This window comes from Atractosteus spatula, chromosome 6 (assembly GCF_055471065.1).
Source record: "Atractosteus spatula isolate fAtrSpa1 chromosome 6, fAtrSpa1.hap1, whole genome shotgun sequence".
Lineage (NCBI taxonomy): Eukaryota > Metazoa > Chordata > Actinopteri > Semionotiformes > Lepisosteidae > Atractosteus > Atractosteus spatula.
This window is the reverse complement of record NC_142711.1, coordinates 22,192,920-22,220,325: the sequence shown is the minus strand read 5'-3', so window position 1 is coordinate 22,220,325 and position 27,406 is coordinate 22,192,920. Positions and strand designations below refer to the sequence as shown.

Here is a 27,406-nt window from a genome sequence, read left to right as displayed (position 1 = left end):
GGCATGTCTGCTGTACTGCTCATAGACTATTTCAGATTAATGCAGTCTGAAACTTAGAAACTTTAATTAGACAGCTCATAAAGTGTCATCTATTAAACTGACAAAGGATGATTGTGTGATAGTGATGAACTCATTTAACTGAACCTATATATGAAGTCATTTGTAATGTAATTGCACACCAGGCTTAACAAGCTGTCCACCAAGCTGAGAATAACTCATTTTGTTTCTGCTTCTTCTTGTTCATTTGTCTTTGTAATAACATACTTCCAACATCTGTTGTACTGTGGGTAGACCTTTTTGGTTGTTTCAGTGTATTTATTTGTGACAGAGTGTCACATCTGTTAGCAGAACTGGGTTTGAAAATGTTCACATTGGGTTCTCAAGTCATCTGTTAGAAAGTTGTGTAAACATAGATGTCGGAAAGTTGCAAAGTTCTGTTACAAAAGCCTTGCCCTCATTAATCTACAGAAAGCTTTCATGCAGCGATAGTTTAGAAAAAATAACTTCCTAACTTTATAAAAGCTGTGTATTCAAGGTGCAGATCTTTCCTTCTGTGGCTGAAAAGAGACCTCACCACACATACTTTTAACCTCTTGTAATTTTGTTTAAGATTCTGAACAACCTGTAACTCCCCAAAAAGCCTGTTCGCTCTTCTACATGATATATCAACAAACTATCCATCTGCCATGGTTTAGCCTCACTCACTAATTACATTGACTGAAATGCATGTACCCATGGTCATTAATGTCTTTCAGTACTATCAGTCACATTTGTAGTGTGAGAAGCTTTCAGTTTTGATAATTGTTTGCTTTTTCAAACCTATATTTAAGAAGATGCAAAAATATTTCACTACACTTCCTTCAAACGTGCCATATGCTTTCTCATTATACTGTATAATTTCCAGCTTTGTAACCTTCCTGTTAACAGCTTTCTTTTTCACTTTCTTCTACACTGGCCAAGTAAAACATGGTACAACACATTATTCATGTAGAGCACTGTGTTTTGAGCTGGTTCCTAAAACACTGATAGATGAGCGCTAACTAGCATATTTTAAGGATGTAGGGGGGTTGTAGGGAATTTATTCCCAGGGAATTCCAGTAGGTAATCCCAGTAGAATATTTTTTGTTGATTTCCTACTGTCTTCAATGTGCCTTATCTATGGCACAACACAGTATACCCCATTTAAAGCTCCAAAATGTTTTATTTATATCTAGACTTCTGTGTACATTATAAACCGAACAAACAAGTGTATTTACTCATGATTTTTAAAAAACCCGTGCACATCAATATTTCAAATGTGCAGAGAACTTCAGTCGGAAAAGTATTGGCAGAATTACATGCCTTTGGTAATTCACAAGAACATAAGACAGGATACAGACAAGAGGTGACTATAAGCAAGAATTCAAATAATGATTATAGGTGAATCTGAGGATCTTATCCAGTCAGTTATTGAAAGAAGCTGGAGTATCAGTTTCAATGGTGTGGCTTGGATGCTTTCTCATTATACTGTTTAATTTCCAGCTTCCGTGCAACAATTTTAAAACTTCTTGCATTACATTTACAAAATCATAGTTCTGAAATGAGAAGGCAAACAACTGTAACCACCTTTAACCTGGAAGTTATAAACACTTTATTACTATAGTCTAACTGTCAAAAAGTGCTCATGTAAACTGCATGAATGGAAATAGAATTGTTCTGCCTTTATCTCACTTCATACATTTTCTATATTTTACATTAAAAGATCATTTAAAGAAACATATTTACTTTATAAGATAGGGATCTGAAGAGTGCTTTCTTTTACTGCTGCTATAAATTCAATGAGAGTTTTTGGTCTGAAAAGTATCCTATCCAATAATACAGTATAACTCAGTAGTGCCTGGGATGCTGACAAATAGAGCCATACTAGCTATGAACATTTATGGTTCTAATAAGAAAAACACACTCTGCACTAACACCCTTCTAAAATTAAACATTTACACAGTATAGAATATGTTACATACAGTAACTCCTCAAAACATCTAAAAGGCCAATAAAAAAACTAATTATAATGTACCGTAAATGTGTCTAGAATCTTGCAAAGAATGTTGTAAAACAGTAAATTACAAAGTACTTAATAACAGAAAGCAAAAGGCACAGAGTAGTAGGCAGACTTCTTGAATGAAAAGAAGTTTGAGGTTGCAGGGTGTCTTGCAAGACCATAATGGAATTGTCCAGATGGACACATAGATACGTTGGGCAATAACATAAAGTCCCAGGCAGGCGATTAACAAAAGTAACAAAGAAAAGGTTACATATCACTACTGTGTGGGAGCAAAAAGTGGAATATTTTTATAAGATCAGTTTTAAAATGTTACTATTAACATATGAAGCACAATAGCTAGGCACCAGACTACCTGTTCACACACACTGAGGTCATCCGAGAGGTGCCTTCAGTGTTTTCACAAGTGTAGAGCACAAAGGAAAAGAGAGGCTGTTATATTTTACCGTAGTGTTCAATAACTGTGACTCACTGCAATTTTAATAGAGAAGCAGCCTGACTGGCAGTCTTTAAATTAAGACTTTAGACACATTTTTGCAAAACATAATTAAAGTGTTTTTGTTGCTTTAAATGGTGGTAATAAGTGTGATCTTTTCTCTGCATTTGGAATATCCTTTTCTCTGTAAACCATTTTGAGTTGACTTTAGCTGAAAAGTATATAACATATACCTACATTTTTTATCATAGTTTTGTACAAGTGGTTTACAAAGGATCTTGACCCTTCTTAACCCCAAGATTCAAGAGCGTTTTTTGTCTATTTAGCAATCTTTTGTGGCTGTTTTGTGTCATTATCTTTTTCCCAGTTCTGTCCTTGTTTGGGAATTTCATTAATTTTGTTAATGTTTTAATTAACACTTGGGCCATTACTAGGACTACAGTTGCTAACCTCAGTCGAGATTCACTTGGGCTATGTTAGGGGTGTCAGTTAGTATTCTAGGTAAGTAAATACCTAGAAGTAATGTCCCCAGACTGTGAAGGCTGGTTAAAACAACTGTTTGAACCTATTACTGTAGATAACCTTGAGATATGGTCTGTGTTCCTTTTACTTCAAATAAAGTGCATTACCTTTTGGTTTTCCTTTTGGTATTAATTGGTAGTCAGGAAACCTTGTTTACTTTTAGATCTGTTAGAAAGCAGACTATGAACAACACATTCAAGAAATACCCCCAAATTAAAGCAGCTTACTCCTTACACGTAGCTACACAGATACAAATCTCACATTGCAATTCAGGTATTATGCACAAAGGCACTTGTTATGTGAATGCCCCATACTGTACATTGCAATGAATGGTGGTTGTGAAAGCATTATGGAAACAGATTTGTTAGGTTGGAACTTGAACCGCTTCTTTGTGAACCCTGAGAATGAACGTTCACTATCCAAAAGCAGTGAGGAAGAGTGGTTAGAGTCCTCAACTCAAAACTGGAAGGTTGTGGATTCAGCTCCCTGGTAGGGGTACTGCAGTTGTACCCCTGAGCGAAGACCTTCGCTTAGATCGCTTCAGTAAACTGCCAGACTCCATAAATGGATACAAATGTGTGTCGCTTTCAATGAAAGTGTTTGTCAAATAAATTAGAAATGATTATGGAGCATGCTGGGAGCTAAACGTCTGTATGTAAGTAAATGCTTTATGCTTTTCAGTCCTTGTCCTAGTTCAGTGTTGAGCAGTATGACTTGCACGGTTGCGTGATGTAAGCAAATGTTTCTTAGAAACCGTGTCCAGACAGTTGTCTGTGTTTGCAAATTCTTCCCTGATTCCTTTCCTTGCCAAAAGATATTATCTCTAATATTGAAAGAATCTCTCTGAAATGTGGTATTTTTCTTAATGTTTGTTCACAGAACTTCAGACTGTGGGCCACATTTGGGAGGCTTTAACTAGAAAAAAGTTTTTTTCCCCAATGTTTCATTATTTTTATTTAGAAAGCTTAAGCCTATTTTTGTCAGAGCTAGGCATATACTAATTGAAATTTTATCAACTATATACCTTGGCTCCAGCTAATGTTATTCTATATACAAAGTTACTTAATTCTGGTCCTGGTACCTGCTCATCTTCATTCCATCCCTCCTTAAATAGATAATTGAAGCCTTACTTGATCTAGAAGTTGCTTTAATTGATTATTTGCAATTTGTTTCTAGTCACGAGTTTTGGATCGGATTTCATTTACAAAATACAATGGTTAATGCTCCATCATGTCTAAGAGCTGGGAAGAAACCATTCAAATTGGGTGGAGTGGTGGCTCTGTGGCTAAGGATTTGCACCTGTGGCTGGAAGGTTTCTGGTTCAAATCCTGCAGCTGGCAAAGGAATCCTACTCTGTTGGGCCCCTGAGCAAGGACATTAACCCCAGCTGCTCCAGGGGTGCTGTACAATGGCAGACCCTGCGCTCTGACCCCAGGCTCTCTCCCTGTCTATGTGTCTCATGGAGAGCAAGCTGGGGTATGTGAAAAGACAAACTCCTAATGCAAGAAGTTGTAAAGGGTTAAAAAAGTGATGTTATAAATTAATCTTATTATTAAGTCTTGAAGGGTTTGATTGTGAGGGCTCAGCTGGGGCAAAAACCTAAAGGTGGGAACCACTGTTGGAAATTATGGATAAAGGACTTTTTCAGAAATTTTGAAATTCTTAATTTAATGACACACATGTGTTGGAGGGTGCACTGCAGGCATATCGTGCTGAAGAAAACTCTTCACTCAGGTTAGGTGTGGTTCTTATTTATAGACCTTTATTTCATGCGCATGGAGAGGATACAGTCATACAGATATGAGACCAGCCTCTGACTACGATGTCAAAGGCAGCGGTTTTTATACAGTAAGTTCTTGTTAGCATAGCTCATTTTATATTTCCATGTTGGGAGTTGTTTTTCTCAGACAAATACTTCTTTGTAACTGACTATGTTATTCTTAAGCAGTAAACATTCACCTTTTATTTGGTGAAAGGAAGTAGACAACTAGAAGGTGTGAAATTTAGCTAAACATTCTGTGGTTATAGCATTAGCACCAAAAAGATCAAATAATGTGCCTGCAGTTTATTCTTTCTTACTGTTGTTGTTTGCAAAGATGATAAAAAAGGTACATATAAAAAAATGTACCTTCTTCCTCAATCGGTAGTTAAAATTGTGGGGTCAGCTGGAAGTACAATTGTTATCTTGTTCAAAGAACATCTCTTCTCCTGCTTCTTCTCCTTCTCAGAGCACTGAATGTTGCTGAAGAACGATATCTTTCCTTTATAAAGGGGACCCTTCTGTTTTTATCCACAGCAAAACAAGCCCAAGCCTTCACATGACAAACTCTTGAGTTTTGCTGCAGGCACAAAAAAATATTCTGACAGCCTCTTTCCTGGCTGCCTCCTCACACACGGTTTCCCTTCTCTGTGCCACTCTCCTTCCTTTTGCTCTTTTCCCAACCATATTTATGGTTTTGCTCTCATTCAGGACATTTTTGACGGTGTGCTGACAGTTGTTTTTGACCTTTCTTCTTCATACCAGTCTGGTCCTCCTAAACGTCCCTCTTATTTCCACCGGTGCAGCAGTTTCTCACTTCTCTTCTGGTCTGATCTGTAATGGGGCTGCTGGCACGTTTACAGATACTGCTTACAGATATTGACAGAAAATAGCTATATAAACACAAATAATTGTGTCAGCTAGTTGATTATTTATTATTAATATTAATGTCTGTACCAATTGGTTATTTAATTCTTGGAATACACTTAAGTGCATCCTTTGGTGGGAGTGTACAAATTAAACTTTTACTATTGTTTTTGTTATGCTTTTATACTATGAATGTCAGTTTTGTTCAGGTCCACGTTTATGGTTTTATTGCATTATGCTAAATTGGTGCCACCATCAAATTCCTTTACTGCCTCCCTGTTGCAGACAGCCTGTTTAAGTCAACGCCATCTGCTTGCACATAAGCATTGTTTCTTGGGGCTTCACAGGTGGTTCCACCGGTAAAGCAGGTCACCCAATTACAAGCTGAGGTCTTTGATTGCAGGTTTGATCCTGGGTCATGTTAATAGCCAACTGTGACCTGGATGTCCCAAGTGGTGACTCACAATTGGATGGGCACTGCCAAGCATAGGGTAGGATCAGTTGGCCAGGGTTTACTCATTTCGCCAGTTCCACCCCTGCACCAATGGTATCATATGCCCATGCACTGGCATATCATACCGTTGGTGAGGCATGTGTCTCTCCTCCAATCAAAACAGAACCTCCAGTAGCAGGTAGTATTGTGTGTGATGTATTAATATCTGTCTTCGCATTCTCCCGTGTGCGGTTACAGGGTTTGTAGCTGGGAGTCTAGATACACACAACTGGCTCTTCCAAATCAGATGGGTATGACAAAATGTAACTGGCAATTTTACATTTTAGGCAAAAGAGTTGTGTTTTCCACCCTAGAAGCTATTTTGAACGATCACATTTTATGTAGTAATATGTTTAAAAAATGATGTGCAGCTGCAAGACAACATTCGGGCCAAGTTGAAATGAAGAATTAGAACCAAAGAGACAAGAAAAAATTGTATAAGAAAGGCAACTGGCCAGAAGAGACATTCTTGTGGAAAATGGAAAGTGATATCAAATTTCTAACTTGCGCTGCAAAAAATAGAAAACCAAAGTGCTTTGAAATCAAAATATTTGTGGGTTAAAGACATCTGAAAGAGGGGAAATATTTGATGAATTACGCTATTGAACTTTGTTAAAAATTCACAAAGAGCTTGAAGTATGTGCAATTTTTTACACTGATGTGCATGAACATTACCAAAATGAAATTTCCTTAGAAATTTGATGAGGTTCTATCGATTTTTTTATTGAACAATGCATTGCAGCAAGGTATTAAACTGAAATTGGGGAATTAAAGTATTCCTTCACAATTCTAAGAATAAAGCCTGAATAAAACCTACATCACACTTATCAAAATTCTGCTTTAGATTGTAACATTATTTAAAAATGTTTTAATATTATTTTTATTAACAATATTAATATTGTTGATAAAAATATTTGTGTCCCCTAAAAAATTACAAGGGATTTTACTAGTTTATTTCATTGAACATTGTTTTGAGACCTGCAAGTTCTCTCTAGATAAGCAGGTAATATAAGTACTTGACACTTTTTTCAGTAATTCATCTTGCTTTATATTGATGTTTAATGTCATTATTGTAGTTTCTCTATATATTACCATGGTATAAAACATTGACAGTGATAATTCCTTGCATTTATTTATCGCTTTTCCTCCCAAAGGATCTGTAAATCCATACAGCATCTTGCTGTGGCACATTAGGTTTTTCCAGGGGCATTTGGGACTTTTAATTAGATAACAACTTTGTAGATGATGTGTGCTCTTTTCTCTTCATGTGCTAAAATATTCTCCCTCCCTGACTTGCTCTTATTTATAGGTAGACCTTGGTTTCCTGCGCTTTGTCTCGGCCATTGGAACACAAGGAGCGATCTCCAAGGAAACCAAAAAGGTCTACTATGTGAAAGCTTACAAAGTGGATGTGAGCTCCAATGGAGAGGACTGGATCACTCTAAAGGAAGGCTCAAAGCAGAAGGTATGAATAAACCTGCTTCTTATCTCTTTAAATATTAGGTGAAAAACAAAGTAAATTCAGAGTATTACCACAATAAGCTAAGGCAAGAGTGACCTTTGCGCATTATCAATATTAAACAAGCAAAACAATCCTTGTGGCTGTTCTGAAAATTACATAAAAATCATAAATTAAACTAAGCAAATACAATGTTTTTGATTATATTTAGGCATGATGATTTATTAGAAGCGAAATCACTTTCTAAAGAGCTGGTCCATGTAATAGCTGCTGATATAGCAGTTCAGGCTCCCATGTGAAACTGAAGAGGTTTTTAATAGCTGTTGCCAAGTGGAACATTGCACTGACATTTGAAGAGCTGATGGCCTCTTCTTTTACTTTATCATACCAGTGAAAACTATTGCCCAGGGAACAGAATGACAACACTTCTGCTTTAGATGGACTAATGGTTCAGTCTGCGAATATTTTAGTGCAATATTTCATCATGGATTACATCTCTTGTACTACATGCGTTAAGGCATTTCGGAAACCTAATGGCCTTTCAGTTGGGGCAGGAGACTTTTAGATAGAAAGGTCAGTGGATGATTCCAGAGCTGGATGAGTCATCTTGAAAATCAAAACTTGATGAGCTGCTTCGTCTTGACTTACAGATGGTCAGATTCTTTAATAGTAGGGAAAAACAGGTTTCCACTGCAAGCAGCATTAGTACTCCCGTCAGAAACACTTCTACAAAAATATTTTAAAATATCCCTCTTTGGTATGTGGAGTCCAGTATGTCAAGTAAAGTGCTTTTAGCCACTTTCCAAGACGACTGAGGATTTACATGGAAGTGAAATAAGTACAGAGTCCAGGAGTACAGTATGTTCTCTTGGTCTCGAGACATTGCTCAAAATATAAGATATAAGTAAAGAAAAAATCTGTTACTGGATGAGCTTATAGACACATTTGGTGACAAGAGGAAGTTATTGAATATTAAAGCATGACGTTGGTGATAACCACATCTCTCAATTTTGTTGGTATTGTAGAAGTGCCTGCCTTGGTTTTCATAAGTACATTAAGAGAAAATGTATCTAACAATTGCAGAACATTATGTACTCAAGATTAACTTCTCCTTTCCAGCTGAGAGCACATTCTCTACATTTATTAATGAGTGAATTCGTGGGCTACAGGAGACTGTTTTCTAAAATCATCTACATTGTATGCCGGCCGAAAGGTGAAGATATTTTGACAACCACTGAACTTGAATGAACAATCAGCCTTGAGTTCTTCAGGATGAATTTCACTGTGATGACCTAAAATCGCTGAAAGGTTTTATTGTGCTGAAACCTACAGAAGTATCCTGTTCAAATCATGATATAAACACTTCCTCTGTTTTGAGGAAGATGACCTAGATAAGTGAATGTCTTTTTTTTTTTTCTGGGACACAGCACGAAATAAGACTTCAGTCTCAGTGGTTGTCTTCCTTGTGAATTCTTTAAATAAATGTGATAAATAATTCATGCCTTTTGTTTCAAATACAGATTTTCCAAGGGAACACAAATCCAGCAGATGTTGCCAAGACGATGCTGCCAAAGCCAACACTGACGAGGTTCATTCGCATTAGGCCTGTGTCATGGGAGAATGGCATAGCCATGCGGTTTGAGGTGTACGGCTGTAAAATCTCAGGTTAGTTCAGACCCTGTTACATGATTTATGGGACTGTAAGTACTGTCCCACTGGGCAGCAGATGTGACAGTTCAGCCACTTGATCTCTGATTCTCGTCATCCTGTGTTCTCATCGTCGGCATGCATGGTTCTGTGCGGGTGGTGCTGTAATTATAAGATGATATATACTGTATTATGGAATCTGTTACTGTATGTTTTCCCAGTAATATTTGCAGTTAACGGAAACAAATCATATTCCATACATTAATATAATGTCCCTCGTGGCACTTCCCTGGCGTTCTCTTTTGGTGATTTGTGTTTTTGTTGGTAGCGCTTGTTGGGTTCATTAATGTGTTTTGCATTGTAGAATTAATAAGATGCAAGTGGGGTTTTTTTTCAAGCCTACTATTATTCTGTCCCAAAATCGCTGTCATTTCATCAGGCAAAGTAAGCCTTTCTAAGGCAGAGGTGCATTCTAAAGCAGCCTTTCACAGTGACTTTAGCTGTACTGTATAATGCGTGCCCTCTATATTGTAACGCTTACGGCCGACAGGTACTGTGTAAGAGCCGGCTTTCCAGAGCAGGTGACGTCACCGCCCTTCCCTGTGATAGCAGGACCACAGCCCCTGGGCTGTGGAGAGATCTCTCTTTGGCTCACCGGGCTGGGTCCCTGCTGAGTGACGCGCGAGTCCCGGGTTCGAGCCCCCGACGGTGGGGGGCCGACCTAATGCGGCAAGGGCGCCCGCCTGAGCCCCCGTTGCGTTACAATATTTTCATCAGAAATCTGGATGGTTTCTAGCATAAATGTTGGTTATTGTTTTCGCTTCAAAGCAAAAAAAGATTGTCATATAGCCATACATCTGTCAGTGGGAGTATTCTTCTGCTGATAGCAGCGTTCTGCATTATAAATGAATGGTGCATAAAGCTTATTACATATTAATGTTACCTGGTGTTTGGATGTACTTCATTCAAAATGAATAGCATTAACAGCAGGCCCTGCTTTTAGTCTCAGTGAGTATTTCCCCCTGACTGACCTGGCACTACTAGATTTAGATTTATTTTCTTACATGTGGACAGCACATTTCCAGACAAATGTACTTTGGCCATTTTGGCATTCGGCAGTTTTTATCCCATTATTAGCTTTCACTTTTAGATTAAATGTCTTGGCTCTCTTATGATTTTGAAAGTCCTTCTTCGTTTTTCCATAGTGCTCGTGTTTGCCAGGGTATTGGACGGGACAATGAGGCAATTGAGATAGAAAGAGTTGAAACTTGATCTTCGCTGTTTCGTACATCTTTTAGACTGAAGGAGCTCCAGGCTGTGATTAAGGAGCCAAAATACAAGCAGCCCAGTCTCAGTTTTTTCTTATGAGGCCAGGATAGCTGTGGCAAAGTCCTATTCAGTCCAAATGACACTCAAAACCAAATCAAGCCGCAGCGATAGAGAAAATATGCCATCTGGCATAAATGGGGTGGGTAGCTGAAGATGAGGGTCACAACGAATGAAAAGAAACAGGTGGGTGGGGAGGGGGAAGGCTATAGAATTACTGTTGATGCAAGTGGTGTGGAAAGTCAAATTTGCAATAAAAATAGAAATCCATTTTAACACAAGTGGCAGCTGGTTTTTTTGGGGTGGAATGGGGTTTCAGAAATGTACAGTTCTTCAGAGTAATGAGTAAATCCATCAACCACCTCTGATTCCTTGCTAACATACCTCACCCCACCTTTCTGCAGATCCTTACAATATTTCAGAAGGTGGAATAATTAAATCATCGTGTCTCTCTTGGTGGCAGTTCTGCTTCACACTGGCAGCTGTGGCCTGACTTATCAAGCTCTACAGCAGAGTTTCATTAGTTACTTTACTATCCAAGTGTTAAAAAAGTAACAGAGTCGTTATCGTCCTTCAAAGAAAATGAGCAGTTTTGTTAACTTGGTTTCCACAGCATTGTGTCTTACAAAGGTCTTTCACAGATGCCAAGCCATTCTTCAGATATGTTCTTCAGAGCAGTTCTTTGTAATATAAGAAAGTGCATGCGCATTTTTGGAGTAAGTTCATGTTTTCTTTTAGAGCAGTTTAAGAATTGCCAATAAATTACTTTCCAGACATCTAATAGATTTTGCTAACCAAACATAGAACTACAGTTTGACATCCCTAAAGTTCGCTGAAGTTAGGCCTTTTTTTGTATTAGTTTTATGTTACCTGAAGTTAAAGGTTTTTTTTAGTTTTTGTTTGAAATAGCACAAATTGTCAGAAACAATGCAGAATTAGACGCACACTCAAGAAGTGGAAGAGCTCTGTAATAGCATATTTGCGGACGAGACAGGCACTTGTGTTAAAGGCGAAGGTTGTGAATATTAAAACAGCTATAAATGTGGAATGAGAATGGATAAGAGACAAAGGGGATGCTGACAGAGATGAAAGGAAAAATGCACTTTAAATCAAAGAAAATGAGAAGCTTAATTAGATGCCTAGAGACAAACACCCTAGGCGGAAATTAGTATGCAAGAGGTCAGAAGACATTAATGGAGGCATCAAAGAGGAAGGATATCATTTTGCTTGTCTTATTTTCTGTCAGAATTACAGATAAGCAGAGGTGTCATTGATGGAGGAGAATGGGGTAGTTAAAATAAGGAACAAAACCACAGCCACAGAGGCTGTCTAATGTACCGGAGGATGAACTAGCTCCGCAGAAGGCTTTGTATTAAGCTAATTAAATTCACTCCCTACGTGGCCATTGTACAGAGAGCTGCGGCCTGACATTTTTAGATTTTGAATATGGAACACAGTAGGGCAGGATTTTCTCTTCTAAGAATAGGACGGTGGTGATAAAATGACAGCTGGAGAGGACTTTCTGTGTCCTAGAAGAGCACGATGGGAAAATATGTGCAAACCTCAGTCTGTGCGTACAGACAGAGGCCTTTCCATGGGCCTGGCTGGGTTACTTTCCCGACCACCTTCCAGATTACACTCTGCAGGCCTCCTATGGAAGTGTGGCTTTCTTGAATTCCATTCATATAGCATATTTCTTTTCAGACATCTCCCCTATCTGTAGTACACTGGAGCTCTGGCCTCCAGTGGGTCAACGAAACTATGGTCTTAATCTTGTTGCTGATATTAACGCGCCCTCGGGAAACGATCCTCCAACGTCCGCGCTGTCGCCCCCTTGCAGAGTACCCTTGTTCGGGGATGCTGGGGATGGTGTCGGGTCTCATCACCGACGCCCAGATCACAGCCTCCTCCTACGTGGACCGGAACTGGGTGCCGGAGAACGTGCGCCTGCTGACGAGCCGCTCGGGCTGGGCTCTGCCATCGCTGCCCCAGCCGTACACCAAGGAGTGGCTGCAGGTGGACCTGGGCGAGGAGAGGCTGGTGCGCGGCCTCGTTATCCAGGGGGGCAAACACCGGGAGAACAAGGTCTTCATGAGGAAGTTCAAGATCGGCTACAGCAACAACGGCTCAGACTGGAAGATGGTCATGGACGACAGTGGAAGCAAGCCAAAGGTGGGGCGAAGTGGGGCTAGCCTGTACCTTACAGAGCCACTCCAAGCCCTCCTCCTGCCGAGCCAGTCCAAAACAGCCTTGCATGCTATTCTTCACAACCATGTTTTAATAGGTACTGAATTAGCTCTCGGAACAACATACAGACAATAAAATCAGACTCATTTCACTATTTCCGCATCGGATATTAACTACATCCTGCGTATTTCCTTTGCAGTTTATTGAGCATACATGAAATCCTAGTTGACTGAGAATTGAGCAACAGTCGTTATTCATTTACATTGTAACGTGCCTGTCGGGAAAAAAAAAGAGTTCTTCTTGATCTTATTTGTATGAAGCAAGAAATTCTGACACAACCGTCCCCCGGTCACAAGCCTCAAGGCAGTTGTCACAGCAGAATGAGCGTGTCTTTTATAAGGTAATTGACATTGCCCCGGAAAATAATGTGTGCAAACTGTTCGTGTGGGGAGCCACCATCATTTTTCTGACACATTTGTAATGTCTGTTAATAATATCTAGTGCAGAATTTGTCAAACAAAAGGCATTAGTGATAAATAATCATTTTAAACAGTACTCGCATGGTCATATGTATTGTGGTGTTCACGCTGATGTACAGTAGCTCTCCTGTGGGAAAACAGGCCATTACCTATTCCCAGCAGAAAGTACTGTAGGTATACTTTATAGGTATACTGTAGGTATACTGTAGGTATACTTAATGGAAGAGCGTAGAAAAAAACAACCAATATAAGCTTCCTGTAGCTTTAGTCTGAGAGTCCTAAAATTAGTAAATGCATTTTTTAACTACACACAAATTAATACTCCTTTTCAACCATTTTTATTTACGCCAACATCTATAGTCCTCCAGAGGGTTCTACGCTCTTTTTAAAAATATATATAGAGTCCCCTCTTAAAGTCGTTAGCCTTTGCTCATTTTTCTAAACAGGCAATCTATTCCACCCGTACAGTCATTTTCACTTTTTCAGTGCCACAAGCTGTTCTAGAAGCTGAGAGAAACATTGGACATCAATACAGATCTCAGATATATCTGTCAGCGTTGGTATGCTTTGAGTGTTCCGCACACATCCCAGGATGTACCGCTATACTATACTATACGCCCAATTACAAGAGCCCAGACAGGAAAATAAATCTATTCCAGATGTCTTGATGTTTGATTTATGAAGAAGTGGAATCTAGATATCCATTTCGGTGTCTTTTTATAAGAGCCTTAAAAGAAATCTTCAAAGTGGGGAAAACATATTGCTGGGCTCCCAGCTATGCATTCACATACATTGGGTTGATTATGTTTCCCATAATAAGCTCGGTAAGACTCTAATTTAATTACACTTGCCCAATTAAAATCTGAAGAGATTGTGCTTTATATGATTCTTGCTCCCTTCTATATTACTTGGTTTCTCACATGTATTCTAATTCACTTTTTCTTATGTCTTCTAATATGTAAGATAATACATGCAGATATACATCAGCGTGGGTGTTGAAGGATCCTAACTTATCTTGTCACACCCACCTCCTCTCCGTTTCAAAACAACGGTGTATCAGAGCTTGCGCTCCCAACACGTAGATCTTGAATCCCTTTTCGTTCTTTGTTCAGATTTTCGAAGGGAATTCGAACTATGACACCCCGGAGGTGCGGACTTTTGAGTCTCTTCGAACCCGGTTCCTGCGGGTCTACCCTGAGCGTGCCACAGCAGCTGGCCTGGGTCTGCGCCTGGAGCTCTTGGGCTGCGAGGTTGAAGGTAGGGCCTGACCTTTGCCCACAGCCTGGGACTTTCTTCTCTGTCTGCTGCGTTTTTTTTCAAAACGATTCCCTCTGCTCTACAACAAACACGCGATTTTAGAAAGCTGGTGCCCAGTAAATAATACGTGATCCCTATTCCATACATTGAGCATGTGGCAATTGTGTTAATGACTCATTGGACCTGCTTTGCTCTTCTATAAAATAACTGGTGAGTTCTGTTGCAGAGGTTAAATGGTGCCATACCACGGTGTTTGTATAATGTAGTGTAACATAGTTTTACATTAACGCAGTTACTTATATCTGTAGGCCGAGACCAAGAATTGAAAGTTATGAGTTTTGAAAACCGAGAGTGAGCAGTCAAAGGGCAATCACAATAAGTCTTCAATCTGGATATAGTTAAGTGTGCACGAATCCAAACATTTTTCACTATCTTTGCTATGGCTTGTATCAAGGTAGTATTCATTGGAGAATGTATATGACCTTCCCATTCAGCACTGACTTACAGTGTTACCCAGAAATTAAGAGTAAGTTGTACAGCTCCAGTTTTATTTTTTTTGAAAGATATGAGACATTATTCACATTACATCATTCTTCAGACTTGGTTGTCTGAAAAAAATATGTATAAAATATCTAGACATTAAACTTTTTCAGAAAATGTTTTTTTGGTGTCTTAAGTGAAAGTGCTACAGTATCAACTATGTCGCTTCATGTAAGATATACCATTGAAATGTAAAAAAGTAAGATTCATTCTGATTTCCTACGCATCTCTGTATTCCACTATTATACGTTCACCCTACACAGCCCTTTATTTACCTGCAATAAAATGTATGTTTTCATTTAATAAAGAACGGGCTTGATATTCTACAGTTTTTTCACTTTATATGCCATTTGTAGTTATATAAAAACCCTTCCCAAAATACAATGCACAACAGTACAACCCTTTCAGACAGAAGCATAGAGATGAGATCACCCCAAGCTGGAGCAGTGTCAGTTTTGCTGCAGGACTTTAGATCTGAATCAGCTAATATAGAACAGACAGCAGCACTATTCAAACCAATGTTAGGCATGGAAATAAAACCTACGTCTACACAATCATGTGCCTTGCCCCCTTTATCTTGCTCAGATCTTTGATCCTGTATATGTGAAGAGTGCATTGGGGAAAAGGGAGAATTGAGTAAAACTCATTTAGCACTTCATGGGCTTTTTAATACCTATCTGTTGGTGAAAACCCATCTTTCTTGCACAGGACTTTTCTATTTGTCACTTCTGAATAATTTTAATCAGTCCTTGATCTGAAAAAGCCGTTTTGAAAAGCATAAAACATGCTCAGGTCATTGTAAGTAGGTTGATTTACGTATCAGATTTCTAAAAGGCTCTCAGCTTTTCTTGTGTAAGCCGATGAATCCCTAAGGGGTTCTGGCTTGATGATAATGCTTGTTTTTACTGTTAACGCTAACACAGTGACTTTAATGGGCAACCTATGTTAGCAGACATGAAGAATTAAACTCAAGCACACAAGTAAATCCATATGACTCCAGTGAACTCATTGGCTAATGGTTCAGTGTGACCTTTTGGCCTGTTTGATAACACTGTCGGTAGTTCATCTCACTCACGTTTCTAGCAGTGAGTTACTTTTAGAGTTTAATCTTCCTCCCTAATTTTGTGAGCCTAACAAAAGCCTACTTAGTATTGAAGCTGCTTATTAAAATCTTAAGTTAAATAAACACACTGAACAGCCTAGCAGACTCAACACTACTGGAAGGGCTTATGGGCAGCGTTGCCAAGACTTGAGGAGTTTGTTCTGCATCCTAAAGAAGTCCAGAAATATCCAGTAAAAGAGAATCAAAGGCAAGACGCATAGAAAAACTGGTTCTGGTTAATGTGTTCATATTATAGTGTACTTCATATTTCTAATAAGTCTGCAGTCGAAGCCAATTAAATAAGATGTCTTCTGTAGGTGTAACCACACAAAGATTTGCTTTTGCAGAACAAGTGCTCAGTGCATTTTTTTATCTCATGGGAGTTTTTTTGCACCTTTCTTTCAGCTCCCACTGTTGCTCCTACCACAACGACCGTGAGTCTCCCGGATGACTGTGAGGATGACCAGGCGAGCTGTTCCAGTGGCACAGGTGATGACTACGACGTGACAGGTGCTAATATCATACTCCTTCCCCTGCCAGCCGGAGCCTCTCAGCCCTATTCCCCGTCTCAGCTGCTGCTCTGCTCAAGAATATCACAGTGTGGGCGCTCCCTTAGTAGAGTTATCAGTCAGAACAAAAATTTGATTTCGGTGCCTCTGTTTCGCACTTGCATGTTGCCTGACTAGTACATAAACCTGCAATGTGTAGTCTGGGTCATCTGCATTTTCCTCAGTTCGTTTTTTACTATTTCATTTTAAAATATTTCTTAGTATTCCAACAATTCCCTGCCAATACAAAAAGACGCAACTAAATTAAGGGGAAAATACAAATCATTTGTATGACCGCGCTTTTAAAGAGGTGCTGTGTATGGAGTGCTGAGGGACTGTTCGAAAAGCTGGCATCCAACCTGTTTACTGGTGTTTGCTGAGTTTCAGGCCTCTGGTAACAAAATTTCATCTGGGAAATGAAACCAGAAGTAAAAAATATGCCCCATTTTAGCTGTGTTTGCACAAAGTTACGATGTTTTTTCCTCAATTTGAAGGTGTGATAAAAAGTTTTTTAATAGGCACCCTTTGTCCTCAATGAGCTGTAGTTGTAGCGCTAAAATAAAACCACCACAGACCTTTTCAAAAGAGCTCATTTCTATGAAGCTCGACCTGAAAGTAAAGGGGAGTGGTGTTCCCTTAAAGAGAGCCTGCCAACCTCAGTACAATTGAGATTGACAGCAAGCCTGAGTGTGTTCTTATATTCCCAGCAGGAGGCAGTGTTATGCCGACAGTGGTGCCCACGGAAGTTGACACTGATGACATTCCAGGTGAGCGGATTATTATAAGAATCAACCCTAATGTTTCCTGGATTGTGATGTGTTCTGGCAGCAATGCTCTGCTACCGCAGAGTCTTCAATTGAATGGACAGCATCCTTCGCTGAATTTTAATTAACTGAAACTCCGGTAGGTGCATGAATCAATGCTCTGACCTTGGCTAATTGGTGAAGACAGGAGTCCATGCGCTGGGGAGTGCAGTGTTTCAGTGCTGTTTTGTTTATGACTGAAAGTTCAGGACTTGGCTGAAGTTCAGAAGCTGAACTGCCTTAAAACAGTACTTCAATACAGAAAATATGCAATATTAAAAGGTGCTCATCCCCCAAAATGATAAAATGTGCATTTTAACATGAAAATGATTTTGTAACAATTAAGAAAAAAATGATATCTCACACTACTTCCCCTAAACATTTTTATGAATATATCTTCATTTTAGCTTTCACAATTTTAAAGATAGAAATCATCCTTTTCTGGGGATTATGGGGGATTTTATATATTTTTTTAAATAAGAGCAGTCTGAAATATCTATTTCAATTTGTTCGCCTTGTAACACGGAGACTTTATTGGCATAGCTAAGATACAGATCATTTTTCTGTTATATCTGCAGTCTAGAAGCCCTATTATTTTAAACAATTCAGTAGCCAGTTAGCCATTTCACATTTTTCCTTGGCATGCAATTGTAGCTTCCTGGGTGTCTTTGGGGGATGGAATTTGTGGAATGTGAGACCATTATGTTAACCATTTACCATTTTCTGCTTTAAAGTTTACTGCTCTGCTCATTAAAAATGACTGTTTTTTTCAATACTCCAGCTGGTAGTGGTAGTTTAAATAAAAAATACACAACAGTATTCCACTTTCTTCATAAACATTTTGTGCTTTCACTCAGTCAGTATGGTTATTTTGGAAAACTTTTGATGTGCTCATTCTGACTATATTACGTTTATATACTTTTTAGAAAGTTATGATGTTTTGAATACTTGCACTTGTTATTACAGTAGAAAAACGTGTGCTGAGTCTAACAATTTCTAAGGGTGTTATTAGTGTTTAGCATTAAAGATAAGAGGGCTTGCTGCTGTAAGCCTCATTTAATTACATACCTCTGGTGGGGCTTTTGTTCAAAGATATGGATTTATTAATGTGTTTTGACTTCATTCTGTAAGAAATTTGTCCTGTAATCTCTTCCACTCCTTTTAATTTCGCTAGTCTTTTGTTGACTTTTTTTTTACTAGAATCTCTCGGCTTCGCATTTGAATCTCAAACACCAGAAAGCTCTCTGCTGCCATCTTGTGAACTGAAAGTAAACCATTCAATTGCTAACCACTGGTGGCCTAGGCCTGATAATCATTATCATTACTATTCTGTGATTGCAGATTTCCTGTGGTTCAACTGTGACTTTGGTTGGGCTCAGGAATCCACATTTTGCACCTGGGTCCCTGAAAAAGAGGCAAATGTTGAGTGGCAGATACAGTCTGGTGGAACACCCACTCTTAATACAGGACCTAACCAGGACCATACTGGTGAGTTTCCTAACGGGGACTTCTGACACTGTATTTAACTGAGCAGGGGCATGAGGGGGGTGTCAGGTCTATGTTACTAACTGCAACACAGTGGCTGCACAGACCAAGGCTGCTTCTCATACTGTCATCATGATATAATGCACATCTGCTGTTGATCATAGAGTGGTGCAAGGAGACTGCTATTTATATGGCAAAGGCATTACTGTCTCTGTGAACATTGTAAAGCTGTTAAATTCAGAAAGGTTGGTCTTTTTTCAGAGCACTGTCAGGTACTTTAGATGTTCAGTCCTCAGAGAAAGCACTTGGCCTCATACAAAACAAAAATAGAAATAAGAAAGGTTACCAACAAAGAGTCCACTGGGCCCTTCTCCTGCATTTGGGTGCTAGATGCAAATTGTCCCTCGGATTTTATGCAGTCGTCTCATGAAGGGTCCAATAACATCAGATCCAATAATATGTCTGGCAGCTCATTCCAGACAGTCACTATCTATACGTTAACCCTTAATCTCCAGTTGCACGCTAATTGTACTTTATAAAACTAAAGCTTAATTAAATAGCATTTTCGTGTGTTACCCTGTGCATAATCTGTGTTTTTATGTGTAACATGTCAAGCTTTGAGATAACAGGGTGGCACAGGGGTTGGTGTGGCTGTCTTGCAGAGCTGTGGCCTTGAGTTCAGTTCCTTAGTTGGCTTCTGGGAAGGTTGGCCCTAGTGTCAGTGTGTGCGTGGTTGTGTCTGTGTGTGCGCCCTGCAGTGGACTGGCGTCCCATCCAGGGTGTATCCTACCTTGCTCACATTGCTTGCCGGGATAGGCTCTGGCTCCACCTTGACCCTGAATTGGATGAACATCAGTTGCAGATTGGTTGGATGGATGTCAGCTTCTTATCGCTGCTTCCTCAGTGTTACTTGTTGCTGCTGGTTTCAGCAGGAGCCCCGTCTCATACCCTCAATCCCTCTCTTCCAGGAGGAGGTAACTTCATGTACACTTTGGCCAGCGGCTCTCAGGAGAATGGGGTGGCTCGCCTGGTGAGCCCAAGCGTGTCAAGCCAAACCACGGAACTCTGCCTGTCCTTCTGGTATCACATGTTCGGTTCTCACATTGGCGTCCTGAGAATCAAGCAGAGGAAGCAGACGGCCGAGGGCACGGCCGACGTGCTGCTGTGGACCGTCAGCGGGCACCAGGGCAACCGCTGGAGAGAAGGCCGGGTTGTCATGCCACGTTCGCCCAAGCCCTACCAGGTACTGAGAGAGCACTGCGAGCAAGCGTTCGGGTTAAGGGGAAAATAGGATTTTAAAGGTTACCTTCACATTAGGTGTGTACATGTTCACATGTATCAAAAAAACAAGCATGGCAAATTCATGGACAGCAATTCTCTTGTCCTTTTCAAAAGCCTCATTGATGCTGAGCTAAAGAGGCCAGGGATAACAGTCAAAGCACAATTTCAATAGAAGATATAAATTCTCTTGCCTTTGGGCTTCTTAGTTCTTGGCTTTGTCTAAGAATCTCCTGTTGAAATGAAGTACAAAAGGCTCCAGGAAGACAGTTGAGGCACTGCAGTGAAGAATCCCTGTCAAGGTGTGCTTGCTAAGCATTTGGACTTGTTTCTTTGAGAGAAACAGGAGCCACGTTAAATAATTTCAGTTTCTTTTACATAACAAAGTACATCAACACTTACTCTGTCGATCGCTTTTATGTATATATACATTTGATATATTAGCACATACTTTTAGGCAACACAGTGTTGCAGTGGTTAGCACTGCTGCCTCATAGCTCTGGTTTGGGCTTCCTTTTTGTATGCAGTTTGAAGTTTCCACTGTGTTCATCCAGGTTTGCTTTAGGCCGAACTGTTTCATGTCGAAAACTTGCAGAGCGGGCTGGATTGGCTACTTGAAATTGTCCAGAGCTGCATCCCTCTATAGTTCTCATAGGGGAAGTAGCTAGGCCCCTCATCTCATTACTCTGCCCCCTCAATTATGCCTTTGGTGCCTCTCTGCCCTACTTCTGAAATCAGGTAATAGATAAAAGAACAGAAGCGGCCTTTCATGTTCACAGAAATCATTAAAGCAAGCAGTTTGCACATCACCACGCCTACAGCCGAAGTGGTTCCTTCAGCTAATGATTGCCTTTCCAACAGGTTGTGATTGAAGGTGTAGTAGAGAACAAAAGCTGGGGAGACATTGCAGTGGATGATTTAAAGATACTTCAGGACATTGACATGGCCGACTGCAAGGGTGAGTAGCAGAATAAGGCATTGCAGACCTCAAGCGGAGAAAAACAGAAAACCAGGCGTTGTATGTTTCTTAGACTGTACTAAAACGTATTAAACTGAAACAATGACGAGGCAAAACGGAAGAGTGACAGGAACAAAATAAGATAAATCGAAATAAGACAAATGCGGTTCGTTTTAACGTTGTTATATACAAAGGAGTTTCGATTTTTTTACAGGATATAATGGATCGTCTGCTAAATGAAGTGTTCTTTAATTGCTCATTTTCATTTACAAATGCTGAGCAGAGTATCTTCTTCGTGAATGCCAGTACTACTAAAGATCTTCCTGCTCGACGCATTTGGGCTTTGACAACATCAGGGTTTTCTGCAGCTTCAGGGAATCCAATTAGTACTAGCATTGAAGTACCTGGTGTTACAGTAGGTATGCCAGCCCGGGCTCTTATTGAGGGCTGGGAAACAAGTCTCCTGTATCTGAAGAGACTTATGAGCCAGACTTTCAATACTGGAAAATCTTCTAACTGTAACTTGTTGCATATTTCCCACTTTTAAGCATGGTTTACTGTATTTTTTTCAGACCCTAATTTTCCAACGGAGTCTGGAGAACCAGATGATGTCTATAATGAAATTGGTATGCCATTTTCTTTAGTATTTTTTTTTGTGTCTTCTAAATGTAATTGTGTACTATCGTCACTATTCGAAATGGTAATTTCATTTTGAATCACAATTATTTTGTTCTGTTACACCAGCCCAATTTTTGGAATTGCTGATTGTATGTTTTTTTACATCTCCGCCCATGGCTACCAACTCCCTTCCCTGACCCTGACACAGCAGAGGATGAGGAAGTGAAGGCAGGCGCCCCTTACCTGCCCACTTTCGAGCCCCTTGTCTTTTAACTCATCACAGTCCCCACGACACAGTCCCCCTGCGTCGAACACAGCATATTCAGCAGATCCCCTTGAAGGAGAGGCACGTCCCCCACCAACCAAACCACAAACCAAGAGACCGCTGGGATCGTTGTTCTTGAAGACAGTAGAGAGCGCCTTGGCTCACTGTTCCCACCATGTCCTTAGCACAGCTGAAGCAATGATACACCTGTCCACTAGGCAATCCCAGTCACAGTCGGCTAGTGACGTGACCCAGGTTCAAGCTAGTGATACCTGGGTCACAGACTTCAACCTGCGCGCAAGTGAGCACCTTTACCAAGCCCATTATTTTCCTCCGTCGTTGATAATTCCTATAGTAAAGTATTAAAAGTAAACATAATGTGACATAGCAGAGATCTTCTTCATCTCGGGACTCCACTGGTCACCACTAGAGGGCCCAGGGAGATAAGAAATGTGGTTCCACTCTCACCTCCCTGACAGCCGCGTGGGCTTGGAATAATAGCATCATTGCCAGCAGCTGTCCCCTTAATAAAAGCAGTTGTATCAGCTCCTCAAGCAGATGTCTCCTCGTGCATCCCAGAACCATGCCAGTAGCAACTCAGCAACTCAGGCACAAATCTTCTCTTCAAACAAGAGAATAACTTTCATCACCAAAACCTTCATGCTCGCCCTTAAAATAAAAATAAAAATACAGAAAGAGTGATTCCCCACCAGTGTTCTATCTCATCTGCAGACATTGAGTATAAAGTCAGAGAAAAGCACAGAAAAGATGTTCCACGCACTATCACAATAGTTTTGGCATGGCTTATGACACCTACTTTTTAAGGTAAATCTCTGTCTCAAACGATGAGGGATTTTCAGGCTTGAAATATTCGGATTGAGTAAAAGCTTTAAACAGAAATATGATACTGAGGGCTGTTGGTGTTTGTGAGTTAACTGAATTTTTTTGTTTGTGTCCCAGTAGAAGACTATACCATGGATCCTGACTCCACCGGGGAACATGAAGACAATACTGGGAATATGCTGAAGACCTTAGATCCCATTCTTATTACTATCATTGCCATGAGCGCCCTTGGAGTCTTTCTGGGAGCCATCTGCGGGGTTGTCCTCTACTGTGCCTGTTCCCACGGCGGAATCTCGGAGAGGAACTTATCCGCCCTGGAGAACTACAATTTTGAACTCGTGGATGGAGTCAAACTAAAGAAAGACAAACTCAACATACAGAATTCCTATTCGGAAGCATGAGTGAAGGCGTGGAGCCTGGACAAGACTTGTAGTTTTTGAGGTGGCAAACAGGAATGCTGGTGGTCTTTCAAAGAGAGAGAAAGGATTGCAGGGTGGTGTGGGACTGTGACTGAGCCATGCTTTTCTCAGGAGCTACAGTGAAAGAAACCTATGAGCAGGGGACACTGTGTACAATAATTCAAAATATGTACAGTCAGATTATTATTATTTTTTACTTTTTATTTTTCATTTTAATAATCGGATGCTGGTTTTGAGACCAATTAAGATGACGTTTAAAGTATTTATCATTTTTCTGGAAGGAGATTGTTCATTTTAAAGCATAACGCCCTTTACTTTATTTTAAACATGTAAAAACCCAAAATGAACCATACTGACAAATATGTAGTATTGCCCTCCTAGGGGACATACACTGTGTCTCCCCCAGGGTACTGTGCTTGTCAGCCCAGGTATGGTTCCTGCAGTGCCTTTATTACATCTTTGTTGGTTTCTTTTGTTGATTTTGGAGTTTTACATCCCTTTATTTCTAAACACTAGAGCAAAATGACATGAGGTGGGTGAGTCAGAGATAGCTGGCTGGTATTGACAAGACCCACGTGTGTTGTATATAAGGTTAATATATTTTAATGCCCTTTTTAAAAGCTGCAGTATCCCTTTTCCATGGCTGTGTGTTATAGGGAATAATTGTTTGAATACTTGGTAAAAATTTAGTTTTTTTGCTTAATGAAAAAGTGCATCTGTGGATTTTGTGCATCTTGTATTATCTCCCTGACAGTACATTAGGAGTCAGATGGTTAGAGTGCACGATTAAGGATGTGTGTCTTCAGACTAGATGAAATTGAAAACTATTCAAATGATTTATCAGACAGAAAGTATGCCAAACAGCCAACTGCATTATTTTATGAGTTGCACCCAGAAAAAATATTCTACAATGTGAATCCTGCTAAGGTATCTTCCAATATCAAAACATCTGCGACCACTTTATTTTCCAATTCTTTCTTCAGCCATTATTGACAAATTGTTTCAATTAAAGGTATCTGTGAGCCCCACATATCTACAACAGACTACATCTGGTTCAGGTTAGTTTTATTATGGGGTTGTGTTGCTAGGAAACTACTTCTTTATGTGCCTATTCACAACAAAGAAAAAAAGGTGATTTTTCCATATTCAGTGTTGCTCATGGTAATTCTGAACCCATAACTGAAAAACCCAGACTGTTTGTGCTTTCATCAATTTTTGTCTCAGTGTATCAAATAATTTGTACCTCCCACAATCTCAGTGTCGTAGGCGAGCTTTATAAAGAAACGCTGCCAGATTTTATTTTACTGTCAGAATGAAGGAGGAGTGAAAAATGTCTGCAAGAAAATAAAAAAAAACATTAGCCTGCCTTCACTTCTGATTAGCTATCCAAATGTTAACCCTGCAGTGCCCATTTTGAAAAGTCAAAAATTTTCTGGGTTTGGTCAATTGTACAATTTTGGTTGGTTTTGATGTTAGTTTTCGTTTCACAGAAATGTAAAAGTTAAGAAGAAAGCAGAGTAGTCTAGCCAAGGATATACTCTTGATAGGAAAATTAATTTAAGTACTGATTGCTGAACTACTGAATGTAGGTATGTTCTCTGTTAAAGCCTGTCTTTCATGTCACATGCTTAACTAAACCTAAAGTGAGTAGAAAGAAAAATCTATGATAAATACATATGAGAATAAATCTAACAGATTTAGGTTAAGAAATGGAATATACAGTAGTAGTATTTGTATTAAAATTGGTATCTTACTACTAGTTTATTCTGTGTGTTTACTAAGGGTCAATAACTTATAGTGTTAAGGTAATTTACAGTCAATGCAGGTGTATGAAAAGGACATTTATACCAAACCGTGCATTACTAATACATCAGTGGTAACTCTCAGAGGTTGATTTGCAGAAATGTTCACTGTGACCTAAAATATAGTATGTTTTGTCAATGCAGCAGTAAAACAAACATATCCAGTCTTTACCTCCACTTACCACATTTTACCCCTGTCTGGTACCATCACAGTTTCAGTCTTCATTTCTCCAGCCATGAATGTGTTACTTGAAGATGTATGACTATGGTTGGCAAAGAAAATCAATGAACAGGGCAAGAGGTGTTTAAAGTTTTAATTGGAAAATAAATATGGAGCAAATGGTCTGGTTTGTGGATCACATGACACCCCCTTAAGGGCACAACGTAGAGTACAATGTTGTAAAAAAAAACATAGTTGGTCTCCATTTTTGGTGTGCATGTTCTAGAGTATTTGTCAATATAGATTTTCTGTCTCTGTTATGTTCTTGATATCCCCCCATTTAATGAACTGTAAAGGTTTGGTTTATTAACTAGAGAAAAAGGATACTGTAGCCTGAAAGAAAAAGAAACAATGTTGCACTGAAAAATATATTTAAGAAGTTTATGTGTTTATAATATTGATTTGTAAAAACAAAAAATGAAAAAAAAACAGTGTTACGATTTTTTTTTCTTTTTATATGGTTTCAGATTATGTGATATAATTCTGAAATGTAAAACGAATAAGATGTTTTCATTATTGAAAAAAGGTATACAAATTTCCTATAGTAATGTTTCCATTTTACTGGTATATTATTGCTTTGTTTTGTACTGTCATAAACTTTTGTGCAGATTTTTTTACGAAAAAAAAAACTTTTATTTTCAATACTGCTTCTGTAATTTTGCTGTTGTAGAAAGAAATAAAAAAACAGCAAGGCCTTAACTTTAAATAACGTTTGTACTCTGACACATTGGACCGTCTCAAGAGTTCACCTGTATCTGTTCTTATTCTTTACTCTGATCTATGACTACTACATTCCAAAGATTCAGCTTAAATAAATGTTTTGTTAAGATGTGGCATTTTTTTATTTGCTGTCTTCACTGCTGAACTTGAAGAGCAAATTTGAAATAGGAAGGCAATTCTCAATGCCAGCAGCACAGGGTTTTGACTTTGAAAGCGATATCAACCAAAGACGTGGCTGGCTTCCTCTTCTGTTTCTGTGTAAGTGGATTTTTTTTCTGACAAAGATGCTCTGGTTTTGAAGACTTGGGTATCGCATTGTTCCTGTCAGAGTTTTATCCTTTCTGTTATCGCATTCCCCTTTGGACTGCCAATCATCTTCCTCGAGGAATTTCAAAACCGCAAAACCAGTTTGCCAGAATTTTGGAGGAGGAAAAACTCACAAAAGCATCTTCTTGCATCCCGTACAGGATTAACTCTTAAAAACATTGTCTGAATGTGGACTTCTTTTGCTGAATTTGGAAGGTTATGGCAAACAATGACACGTCGACCGACGCAAATGAAGTAAATGTGTACACATATGAACATTTTCCTCTGGACGGTAACCATTTTACAGTGATGAAATGAGCAGGTGTTGCCCACCAAAATATTTTCCGTTGTATGGTGGATTAGCATAGCATTTCTATAACTAAACACTACCCTGGTAACATAACTAGGGGATTAAAATAATGGACTTACAGGTGTTTTCTTCTGCAATAATAAATATTTGTTCCAAAACTGCTGGGTTTCTTTTGTATTCTAAACAGGAAATGTTATGACGGACAAAAGCTCAACTTCATACTTAACATTTTAATTCTTGTGCCTCTCACATCTTAGATGACAGAATACTCTACAAAGGTGTAAAAACGGTGGAGTTCATATTCAGAACACTCATGACAATAATCGTAAAACATTTCAATGATGTTGTGAAATACAAACTCCCAATGCTACAAAATAAAAATTTTACTACATCTTAAAATTGCATCCAGAAACATTCGTGTCATGCCACAACTTTTTGTGCATGTTTTTCATAATGAAGTAACAAATACTGACTTATCATGATGGTGAAAGTTTTAGGAATATGGCCCATAACCATATAAATACAAGTAAGACTATTTAAAACAAACACATATTAGTCATTTATAGCTCAAACATAACCTGTTCAGTGCAAATGACTAAAAGGATTTCCCTTCATTTGTAAGTAGCATAGGTCCTAGCACGCCACTCATGAAGAAGTAGCACATGACATAGGGGTTTCATCTGCAGTCAAATGTTACATAAATACCTAAATAGGAACAT

At 39.2% G+C, this 27,406-nt stretch overlaps 1 protein-coding gene across 8 annotated transcripts in view; it reads left to right on the top strand.

Annotated features, from left to right (window-relative positions):
- Positions 1–26,845, top strand: part of nrp1a (neuropilin 1a) — a 66,502-nt gene extending 39,657 nt beyond the window's left edge. For 2 of the 8 annotated variants that reach the window (XM_088919459.1, XM_088919458.1), the window contains exons 8-18: positions 7,425–7,580; positions 9,095–9,239; positions 12,388–12,719; positions 14,326–14,470; positions 16,518–16,622; positions 17,368–17,427; positions 18,805–18,951; positions 19,917–20,191; positions 21,088–21,184; positions 21,757–21,810; positions 23,028–26,845. In XM_088919459.1, the coding sequence (XP_088775585.1) occupies positions 7,425–7,580; positions 9,095–9,239; positions 12,388–12,719; positions 14,326–14,470; positions 16,518–16,622; positions 17,368–17,427; positions 18,805–18,951; positions 19,917–20,191; positions 21,088–21,184; positions 21,757–21,810; positions 23,028–23,311 (1,800 nt within the window). In that variant the 3' untranslated portion in view covers positions 23,312–26,845. The remainder of the gene's footprint in view (positions 1–7,424; positions 7,581–9,094; positions 9,240–12,387; positions 12,720–14,325; positions 14,471–16,517; positions 16,623–17,367; positions 17,428–18,804; positions 18,952–19,916; positions 20,192–21,087; positions 21,185–21,756; positions 21,811–23,027) is intronic. The other 6 variants (XM_088919465.1, XM_088919466.1, XM_088919464.1 and 3 more) reach the window with 6 other exon arrangements.
- The last annotated feature ends 561 nt before the right edge of the window (positions 26,846–27,406 follow it).